Source organism: Schistocerca serialis, chromosome 1 (genome assembly GCF_023864345.2).
Source record: "Schistocerca serialis cubense isolate TAMUIC-IGC-003099 chromosome 1, iqSchSeri2.2, whole genome shotgun sequence".
NCBI classification, from domain to species: Eukaryota; Metazoa; Arthropoda; class Insecta; order Orthoptera; family Acrididae; genus Schistocerca; species Schistocerca serialis.
Window position 1 is genome coordinate 1,092,366,125 of NC_064638.1, and position 12,167 is coordinate 1,092,378,291.

The 12,167-nt window shown below is 38.3% G+C and overlaps 1 protein-coding gene across 1 annotated transcript in view; it reads right to left on the minus strand.

The window, feature by feature from the left end:
• Positions 1-9,564: 9,564 nt before the first annotated feature.
• LOC126416111 (ubiquitin carboxyl-terminal hydrolase 30) overlaps positions 9,565-12,167 on the minus strand; it is a 116,379-nt gene continuing 113,776 nt past the window's right edge. The window contains exon 9 of the mRNA XM_050083626.1: positions 9,565-9,833. Coding sequence (XP_049939583.1) covers positions 9,731-9,833 — 103 coding nt within the window. The 3' untranslated portion in view covers positions 9,565-9,730. The remainder of the gene's footprint in view (positions 9,834-12,167) is intronic.

Below are 12,167 nucleotides of genomic sequence, written 5' to 3' on the forward strand. Positions count from 1 at the left end.
ATTGGAATGACTCCTTACCCTCTCCCTTAAAACCCACATCCTTTCGTCTTTCACTCTCCTTCCCTCTTTCCTGATGAGGCAACAGTTTGTTGCGAAAGCTTGAATTTTGTGTGTATGTTTGTGTGTCTGTCGACCTGCCAGTATTTTCATTTGGTAAGTCACATCATCTTTGTTTTTAGATATATATTTCCTACGTGGAATGTTTCCCTTTCCCTCTATTATATATATATATAAAGTAATGTTGTTGTGGTTTTCAGTCAAAAGCCTAGTTTGATGTAGCTCTCCATGCTACTCTTTTCCTGTTCATCTTCAAGTTACTACTGCATCCTAAATCCTTCTCAATCTACCTACTGTATTTGTCTCTTGGTCTCCCTCTTTCCTCCCTGAGGACGGAACTGACAGTTTCAAAAGCCAGGATAGCTTTCTTTCTGCTTATGTATCTATTGGTAGTACTTGGAATTTTGCCACCTGATGGAGAATACTGATCACCCATTTAGTCTCCTCGTGATTTGAAAGTTTGCGCAAGTTAATTTTCCTTTTGATACAATTAAAATTAATGAATTTATTGCCTGGTAAAATGGAAGTTGTTAATGTGTTTGAGCACAGCAGAAGTTCAGGAACTGACGTGTTGAATGTGTGAGATATAAAGCTGTCATCAACCTGAAGGTCATTTTAACACTATAGCGCTTTACTCAGCATGGCCCTGTTTGCAGTCGTATGTCGTTTCTTTCTCCAGCCTTTTAACTGACTTACCCAAGTAATTAAAGAGGGACTTACGCTTTAACATAGACTCTAAACTGTGGTGCATCTTTGCAATTTTCACATGAACAAATCATTGCCGGAGGTGAATGAAGCAATAAGAGAAAGAAAATATCATATTGTTGACTGGGGATCAGATCCTGGACCTATGGATTTGTGGATTGACACAGCCCACTCAATCATAATGTTTAATACAGAAGACTATACAGTAATAACCTATTTTTGTAGGAAAAATGTGGAGAAAGGAGGAAAGGCCAGACCATGTTGAGAAGGAAAGAGAGGAGGAAGGAAAATCAAAAAGCAAGAGGCGACAGTTGAGAAGAGAAAAGTAGCAAAAAGAAATTCAGGTGACAGAAGAGTTAAAACAGAGATGGTAGAAAAAAGGGTGAGTGTGGTTGCAAAACAAAATGGAACAGAAATAGAGGCTGATCAGAAGAAAAAGAAATAAAAGGGGTAAAGCTGGGAACACTGACTGGAAGCAAGGGAAATGTAGAAGACAAGTTTAGACTGGGTCTGGAAGGGTGGACAGTTGAAAGGATATGTTGGAAGGCCAGATCCTATCTCCACAATTCACAAAATTGCTGTATTGTGGATGATCTTGTGGAGCCTTTGTGAAGTAACAAGCACTTAGGTATCGTGAGTGCTTGATCCACAACTGCATCCTGGATATTCCCAATGCAGTACATTCATGTGTGTTCTTCCATATGCATTACAAGTTGTATGGTAGTCTTCCCAATGCAGAAAAACTGTACTTAATAAAGGACCAGTTGCTATATCATGTGAGGAGTCTCAAGTGTAGCCCTACCTTTAATGTTGTAGGTGGGGATATATGGCAGCTTCTAATTAGATTAGATTAGATTTACTTTCATTCCAATTGCTCCGTAGTGAGGAGGTCCTCCAGGATGTAGAACATGTCAGAAAAACAACAATACAAGACAAATATTTACAACTCAAACAGGTCCCAAGTGAAATGATCGTCATTTTTTAATGAACACTATTTTACAAATACTAATGCACTGAATTTAAAATAAAAAAAGTTTATTTATTTATTTATAAGGTAATGAACATGTAATACAACTACTATAACACTTATTTACAATGAACACATTACTGCACTGAAATGGTGCATAAGTTAGATTGTACTTACACACACACACACACACACACACACACACACACACACACACACACACACACACACGCACACACACTTATACTCATTTACAATGAACACATTACTGCACTGAAATTGTGCAGAAGTTATATTGTACTTATATATATATATACACACACAAATCAGTTGGTTCTACTGAGAAATTCATCAATGGAGTAGAAGGAGTTGACCACCAATAAATCCTTTAGGCTTCTCTTAAACTGAATTTCATTGGTTGTTAAGCTTTTTATTACTGCTGACAAGTTATTGAAAAATGTGTGTTCCTGAATAATGCACACCTTTTTGTACAAGACTAAGAGACTTTAAATCCTTGTGAAGATTATTCTTATTTCTAGTATTGATTCCATGAATTGAGCTGTTGGTTCGAAAGAGTGATATATTTTTAATGACAAATTTCATTAAAGAATAAATATATTGGGAAGCAGTTTTAGTTAGTATCCCTAGTTCCTTAAACAGGCTTCTGCAGGATGTTCTTGAATTCACACCACATATAACTCTTACTGCATGTTTTTGTGCCCGGAAAACTTTAGCTTGGCTTGATGAATTACCCCAAAAAATAATCCCATATAAAACATTATGGAATGAAAGTAAGCATAGTATGCCAGCTTTTTCATTTTTATATCACCTATGTCTGACACAATTTGCATTGCAAATAGAGATTTGTTAAGACACTTCAGCAGTTCTGTGGTGTGCTTTTCCCAGATGAATTTATTATCAAGGTGTAATCCCAAGAATTTAACACTGTCCACTTCTTCTATCTGTGTGTCATCATATGTTAGGCATATACTCGTGTGACACCCCTTACAAGTTCTGAACTGCATGTAGTGTGTTTTTTCAAAGTTTAGTGACAAGGAATTGGCTAGGAACCAGCAATTAATGTCCACAAATATTTTATTAGCTAATCTTCTTTCTAAGACTACACTTGATTTGCTATTTATTGCAATGTTTGTATCATCGGAAAACAAAACAGACTTGGCATCTGGTAATGTTACTGATGAAAGGTCATTGATAAACACAAGAAAAAGTAAGGGCCATAAAATGGAACCTTGTGGGACCCCACATGTAATTAGTTCCCAGTTGGATGATGCCTGATAGCTTGATAGATGTCTCTTTCCTAATAACCTAGTAACCCTTTGTTTCCTGCCAAAGATATAAGACTTGAACCATTTTGCAGCATTTCCTGTTACACTATAATATTCTAATTTACTTAAAAGGATATTGTGATTTACAGTCAAATGCCTTCGACAGATCACAAAATATACCAGTTGCTTGCAATTTTTTATCTAATGAATAAAGCATATTTTCACGCAAGTGTAGATAGCCTTCTCAATATCAGAACCCTTTAGAAATCCAAACTGTGACTTTGACAGTATCTTATTTGAGATAAGATGGTTATAAAGCTGATTGTGCATTACTTTTTCTAAAAATTTTGAGAATGCTGGCAAAAGTGAAATTAGGCAGAAACTTGATGCTATTTCTTTATCTACCTTCTTAAACAGTGGCTTAACTTCAGCATATTTTAACCATTCAGGAAATATTCCACTGATAAACGACTGGCTACACAGATAGCTTAATATGTTACTTAACTCACAATCACATTCTTTAATTAGCTTGTTGATATTTCATCGTACCCACTAGATGTTTTTGATTTTAAAGATTTTATGATGGATATTATTTCTGCTGGGGTAGTGAGGGTCAAATTCGTATTATGGAAGTTACTTGAAATGTCTGGTCTGAGGTATTCCATGGCAGCATCTACAGAACCTGACAACTCCATCTTTTCAGTAACAGTTATGAAATGTTTCTTAAAAAGTTCTGCAACACTATACACACGTCACCAATGTATCATTTACTCTTAAGGCTATTTGTTCCTCTTCATGTCTGGTTCTACAGGTCTCCTCCTTCACTATATCCCATATTGTCTTTATTTTGTTATCTGATATGACTATCTTTCCCTTGTAATATATTTGCTTTGATGTCCATATTACAGTCTTTAATATTTTGCAGTATTTCTTGTAATGTGCTATAGCATCAACATCGGAACTGTTTCGGATTGACAGATACAGTTTTCTTTTTGTTTTACAAGACACCCCTGTTCCTTGAGTAATCCATGGCTTCTTTGCAGACTTTGCTCTAACCTTGGTAAGTTTTTGGGGAAAACAGTGTTCGAATAAGGTAAGCACTTTATTATCAAAAAAGTTATATTTTTCATTCATGCCAAGAGCACTGTAAACATCAGTCCAGTGAATGTCTCTGAGGAGTGTCCTAAAATAATCAATTATTGGCTTATTGATTACCCCCTTGAGCTCAGATTTAACAGATTTTATACCCTATTCAGTGTTAACATTTAACGGAAGCAACTGCTTGTCATGATCTGAGAGGCCATTGACTATTGGTTTTGTAATATAATTTTGTTCGTTGGAATTTTCTATAAAGATATTATCAATGGCTGTTTGTGAGCAATTGGCTACCCTAGTGGGGAACTTTACAGAGGGAATTAAGTTGAATGATAGTGTCACTAACTCAAATAAGTTCTTATTTGGAGAGTCTTTAAGGAAGTCTACTTTGAAATCACCAGCAACCACTATTTCTTTGTTTTTGGTTGTTAAATGGGCCAGTACAGCTTCAAGGTGGTTTACGAACGGATTAAAGTTACCTGCAGGTGCTCGATATACACTTAATATTATGAAGGATTTTTTGTTAGATTCTACTTCTGTTGCACATACTTCCATATACTGTTCTAGGCAAAATTTATGAATGTCTATGTTCTTAAATTTATGACAGTTCCTGATGAATGTGGCAACTCCTCCTTTCTCCATTTGTGATCTACAAAACTGAGATGCTAACCTAAACCCTGTAACACTTAAAAGTTCTATACCAGTGGTCACATGATGTTCAGAGAAGTGAGATCAGTTGTAAGGGTAAGAAAAAAAGGAAGTAAGTCTACGTGTAATATTGCAATGGTCTTTAGATGTAGAGGGCAAAGTCAGGTAGAGGAAGGAAATTATCTGTGTCCTATTCAAAGCATTCAATTTCAGGAAGCATTAGAAAACATATCAGGATAATCAGATGGGAATGTGCACCCCATTTCTCTGTCACTGTAGTCCAATTGAGAGGTTTCTACGCTGTCTGTAATTAGAACATGGTTGATAGGAAGGCAAAGATTGACATGGGAGAGGATTGGCGCCAGAAAATGACAATTTGGTAGTAGCATATGACGATATTTTCTTTACGGAAGACTACATGAATAGTCTCAACTGGACAAAGGCAACATTCATGCACTATATAGCACACACATCTTGGTATGTTAGCAATGAGTGTTCTTAAGACAGTAGTCAGTCAGGCAGTAGTAGCCGACCGAGACAGACACAGCAACAGTGAAGTAACTGCTTTTGTGACATTTACAAGTTCCTAACTTCTGTGTGCTTTAATAGTTTAGTTTCTTGAGTTTCTGCGTGCAGATTTTATATCTAATAGCCACTGTTCTCGCGTTTTCGTTTCTATCGGAAAGTAAACCAATTTTGTGATATATTATAAGTTCCTAATCAGAGGCAAAATATTTAGTTTCACCTGAGTGCTTTGGTAGTTAGGTTTTTGAATATCTGCATATTATTAGATACAGTTCCTGGGTTTTCGTCAGGGTCTACAGTAGAGTTACGTAGCACGCGCTGATAGTCCATTTATCTGAATAGTTTTGTTTTCCACTGTCTTTAGTATAGACAGGGACTGCGACTGTTGTGTGCGGGTGCGAGCCGAGTTGGTGACACTTTGCTCTCAGCTTCAGGCTGTGATGGCTTCGATTACTCAGTTTGAGGCTGCAGTGGATGGGCACCACTGTTGTGGGCTGGCCGTGGGGATCCAACGGACATCAGCACGTCCAAGTCCTCCGATCAGTCCTCACCGGTGGCCAACCCAGTTAATGCTCGCACTGAGGCTGACCCCTCACATGTGGTCGAGTGGGAGGTCACTCCGGGGTGAAGCAGGTGGTGAAAGACTTCCCAGGCGGCCACACGTAAGGCCTCCCTGGTTTGTCTGACAAACAGGTTCCAGGTGCTGTCTGTGGCTGACACTGTCGCTGAACCAGATGCTGTCGCCTGTCCTGTTTCAGAGGAAACCACTCAGCCTGCAAGATCCGGGCAGTCACAGAGGAGGGGAGTAATGGAAGTTGGGATCTCCAGCGTTAGGTACGTTATGGGCCCCCTTAGGGACTTGGCTGACAAGAAGGGTAAGAAAACCAATGTGCACTCCGTGTACATACTGGGTGGAGTCATTCCAGATGTGGAAAGGGTCCTCCCGGATGCCATGAAGAGCACAGGGTGCAGCCAACTGCAGGTGGTTGCTCACGTCGGTACCAATGATGTATGCCACTTTGGATCAGAAGAGATTCTCTCTGGTTTCAAGTGGCTAACAGAAGTGGTAAAGGCTGCCAGTCTTGCTTGCAAGATGAAACCAGAGCTGACCATTTGCAGCATAGTCGACACGATCGATTGTGAACCTCTGGTACAGAGCTGAGTGGAGGGTCTAAATCAGAGGCTCAGACACTTCTGCGACCGTGCAGGCTGCAAATTCCTCGACTTGTGCCAAAGGGTGGTTGGGTTTCAGGTTCCGCTGAATAGGTCAGGTGTCCACTATATGTAGGAGGTGGCTACATGGGTAGCAGGTGCTGTGTGACGTGAACTAGGCAGTTTTTTAGGTTAGAGGGTCTTTGGAAAACACAACAAGGGCTTCAGTCACAAAGGGTGCAGGCTGAACACAGGAAGAACGTAGATACAGGAACCATTGGTATAACAGCTGTAAACTGTCGTAGCTGTGTTGGGAAAGTACCAGAGCTCCAAGTGCTAATAGAAAGCACTGATGCTCAAATCGTTATAAGCACTGAAAGTTGGCTTAAGCTGGATATAAGCTCAGCTGAAATTTTTGTGAATAACATAACAGTGTTCCGAAAGGATACACTAAACATGATTGGCGGTGGTGTGTTTGTTGCTGTTAGCAGTAGTTTAACTTGTCGTGAAATTGAAGTAGCTACTTCCTGTGAGTTAGTATGCGCAGAGGTCATTGTTGGCAACCGGAATAAAATAATAATTGGATCCTTTTACCGACCTCCCAATTCAGATGATACAGTTACTGAATGGTTCAAACAAAACTTGAGTTTGATTTCAAACACGTATGTAACTCATACGATAATAGTTGGTGGTGACTTTAATTTACCCTTGATATGTTGGCAAAAATACATGTTTAATTCTGGAGGTACGCATAAAATATCATCTGAAATTGTGCTAAATGCATTCTCTGAAAATTATTTTGAGCAGTTAGTCCATGAGACCACGCAAATAGTAAACGTTTGTGAAAATACACTTGACCTCTTAGCAACAAATAATCCTGAGACAATAACGAGCATCAAAACCAATTCAGGGATTAGTGAACACAGGGTTGTCGTAGCGAGATTGAATACTGTAATCCCCAAATCCTAGAAAAACTGTAATCCCCAAATCCTCAAAAAATAAGCAAAAAATATAACTATTCAAAAAAGCAGATAAAAATTCACTTGACACCTTCCTGTAGACAATCTCCACTCATTCCAAATTAATAATATAAGTGTAGACCAGATGTGGCTTAAATTCAAAGACATACTATTGGCAGCAATTGAGAGATTTATACCAAATAAATAAACAAACGACAGAGCTGATCCTCCTTGGTACACAAAACGGGTTAGAACACTGTTGCAGAAACAACAAAACAAATGTGCCCAATTTAAACAGATGCAAAATCCCCAAGATTGGCGATCTTTTACAGAAGCTTGAAATTTAGCACAGACTTCAATGCAAGATGCTTATAACAGTTTCCACAGTGAAACTTTGTCTCGAAACCTGGCAGAAAAATCCAAAGAAATTGTGGTCATATGTGGAGTATGCTAGCTGCAAGAAATAATCAATGCCTTCTCTGCGTGATAGCAATGGAGATACTATCGAAGACAGTGCTGCTAAAGCAGAGTTACTATGCACAGCCTTTCAAAATGCCTTCACAAAAGACGATGAAGTAAATATTCCAGAATTCGAATCGAACATGAATAATGTAGAAGTAAATATCCTCGGAGTAGTGAAGCAACTTAAATCACTTAAGAAAAGCAGGTCTTCTGATCCAGACTGTATACCAATTGGTTTCCTTTCGGAGTATGCTGATGCATTAGCTCCATACTTAACAATCATATACAACCATTCACTCGACAAAAGATCTGTACCCAAAGACTATAAAGTTGCACAGGTCACACCAATATTCAAGAAAAGTAGTAGGAATAATCCACTATATTACAGGCCCATATTGTTAACGTCGATATGCAGCAGGATTTTGGAACATATATTGTTTTCGAACATTATGAATTACCTTGAAGAAAACGGTTTATTGACACACAGTCAACATGGGTTTAGAAAACATTGTTTCTGTGAAACACAACTAGCTCTTAATTCACATGAAGAGTTGAGTGTTACTGACAAGGGATTTCAGATTGATTCTGTATTTCTCGATTTCCGAAAGGCTTTTGACACTGTACCACACAAGCGGCTCGTAGTGAAATTGCGTGCTTATGGAATATCGTCTCAGTTATGTGACTGGATTTGTGATTTCCTGTCAGAGATGTCACAGTTCGTAGTAATTGACGGAAAGTCATTGAGTAAAACAGAAGTGATTTCTGGCGTTTCCCATGGTAGTGTTATAGGCCCTTTGCTGTTCCTTATCTATATAAACAATTTGGGAGACAATCTGAGCAGCTGTCTTTGGTTGTTTGCAGATGATGCTGTCATTTATCGACTAATAAAGTCATAAGAAGATCAAAACAAACTGCAAAACGATTTAGAAAAGATATCTGAATGGTTTAAGAAGTGGCAGTTGACCCTAAATAATGAAAAGTGTGAGGTCATCCACATGAGTGTTAAAAGGAATGCGTTAAACTTCGGTTACATGATAAATCAGTCTAATCTAAAAGCCGTAAATTCAACTAAATACCTAGGTATTACAATTACGAAAAAATTACATTTGAAGGAACACATAGAAAATGTTGTCGGGAAGACTAACCAAAGACTGTGTTTTATTGGCAGGACACACAAAATGTAACAGACCTACTAAGGAGATTGCCTAAACTACGCTTGTCTATCCTCTTTTAGAATACTGCTGCATGGTGTGGGATCCTTACCAGATAGGACTGACGGCATACATCAAAAAAGTTCAAAGAAAGGCAGCAAGTTTTGTATTATCACGAAATATGGGAGAGAGTGTCATGTAAATGATACAGGATTTGGGCTGGACATCATTAAAAGAAAAGCGTTTTTTGTTGTGACGGAATCTTCTCACGTAATTCCAATCACCAACTTTCTCCTCCGAATGCAAAAATATTTTGCTGACACCGACCTACATAGGGAGGAATGATCACCATGATAAAATAAGGGAAATCAGAGCTTGTACGAAAAGATAAAGGTGTTCGTTCTTTTCGCACGCTACTGGAGATTGGAATAATAGAGAATTGTCAAGGTGGTTCGATGAACCCTCTGCCAGGCACTTAAATGTGATTTGCAGAGTATCCATGTAGATGTAGATTAATAGCAATTTTTTAACAGTTTCCCTGGTAATAATAACAAACATTTCAAAATTCACACAGCCATGGCATATATTTAGCAAAGACATACATTTTACCCTTCAAAATATTTTCAATACATATTAATTACAAATAATTACACTTTAAAAAATTTTCACATTTCCGCTTTACAAATAAATATCTTACACATGTCTGTAGACAGGATTCTATTCCTAATTCGTCTGACACTTGTTATAGAATAGCATGTATGCAGATGTTTGAAGAACTTCTGTCAGTGATGTTTCCATAACTTCTGTGTCTGATATGCAGTACCAACTGTAACAAAAAAGTTACTGGTTTTAGAGCTATTTTCATAAAATATACTTCCATACATAAAACATTTACATAGGAAATAAAAAATATCTTGAAAATTTCCATGTTCATAGGATGGCTAGACTTAAAATTATTGGTCAAAGTGAAATAAAATCACAACTGTGGCCATACAAAGGTACTTACTTGCTAACAGAAAGTGGAAGTATTACCACTGCAAGCCCAAAGCACGAAGTAATACCATAGGTGGGTTCCTAAATTTTGAAAAGTTTAAAATTACTGATGAACATGCACATATTTCATTGTAAGTTCAGTGTTGTTGTCACTCTCAGTCTTGTAATCCCAAGGGATGTACTGATGAATGATGCCATACTATCAATAGTGTGCCTTATTACACCTTTGTTCAGAGGGTGAGCAGCAGAGCATCTTTGGATGGCTGGTCACACGAGCCAGTCAGATGGACAATTAAGACCAAGTGACGACAGTGCCATTCTCATTTCCGTTTGACAGCTAATGTGTTTATCTCCACAGACAACTGAAGTACTGATGACAACCCTGCAATATACTGATTATATCTGGATATTATTTGGACTGAATATGTTATTTGTTCATGAGGACTGGACCCTGCTTAGAATCTGGGTATATTGATGTCTGCCTACTGCTAATACTCCTGAGGAATGTGATATCATTTCCACCAACTGAACAAGTTTTTGACATGCTTACACAAACTATGGAGATTTATACAGTATGTGAATTTCCAGTTTTCCCGCCCTTAAGGACACATGAGACTTAAAAGCAATTTTCTAATGCTTTGGAGAGCAGAGCACTGCAGTGGCTGACTGCAGACAGTATTTGTTACTATTCAGTTGCAACTCTGGACCTTGAAGGTCAAATGCCAACTAATTTAAATCCAACTGTAATTGTTTTCCATATAATGTTAGTCTACTAATATTGTGTATGTGCTACATCAGTACATTCACTGGTGGCCTGGCAAAGTATGATACTGGTATGAATTGTACAAGTAAATGTTTGTAACAATAATATTGTGAACTGCAATTTATTGGTCTTATAACATTCATAATCAAAATTACTTGACATGTTCTACATGCAGGGTGAGCTCATTGCTTGGCAGACCTATGGAACAGCTAAATAACATTAGGGTTTTTTTGACAGCCCTTCAAAAGTGTCTGAAGGCAAATTATCTAGATTTGGAATAGGACCAAATCCATATCGAAATTTGATGGTCTCTGCATTTAATGTTCCCCCAGTCTTAGTTTAGTTTTGTTCTAGTGGTTCTAGGGGCTCCATCAGCAATTTAATCCTCTGATCCTTGTTATGAGGAGATGACTCCACCCATGAAAGAGGATTGCTGTTAATGCCATAACATTTTCATTTTTTCATTTTCTAAGCACACTGCTGTACAAAACATAAGGACAAAAGTAAATTTCACATTTTGCGTCACTGCCATGTAACAGAGCTTCATGAAACTTGAACAATACACAGTAAGAACTGCTATCATCTAGCACAGAAGATAAGTGAAAGAAATCCACAATGAGACACACAGAAATGACACTTTTATTCAAAGACAATAATTACACTGAAGTCACACTGATTTATGATGGTCCCCTGGACATTACAAAATTTGCAATGTGGTTCTTAATACGGTGTGTTTGATCACCACAGACAGCAGTGTATGCTGTGTAATGAATGTGCCCCCATGCTGGTCTGGAAGTTGGTAAGGAGTTCTTGTGGTAAGACATTCAACTCCTCCACCAATGTGGTTGACAACTTCTGAATGGTTGTTTGTGTATATGGATCTGCTGCAATATATCTTTCCAATATATCTCACACATGTTCGATTGGACTTAGGTCAGAGGGTGGGCAGGTCAGTCCATTTGCTGAATATCCAAGAGCCCCTCCACTTGTATTGATAGGGATAAGTACACCCAAGCACGTTATACCTCCCCACATTATAACTGGACCACCAAAACAATTATGTTCTACAATTTTCTTGGGTCCATCATATGTTCCCACCTCACACCGTATGAGGGACCACCTAAACAACAATATTCAACAATGTTCTTGGGTACCTCACACCGTATGAGGGTATGTCCAGAATTTCTATACAGACTGAATCTGCTCCCATTCAAGAACATCTCGCACCCCACTCCTTGTTGGCCCAATCCCCATGCACTTAGCACCATCACAAATCTTTGAACATGGTACACTCACTGGTCAACATCACTGTTACACTGTACTTCTTGCCCACATGCATCTTTTCAGGGGTGCATTTGGTCCTGTGCTCATTTTTATGGATGATAACATGAGACCTTATTGAAC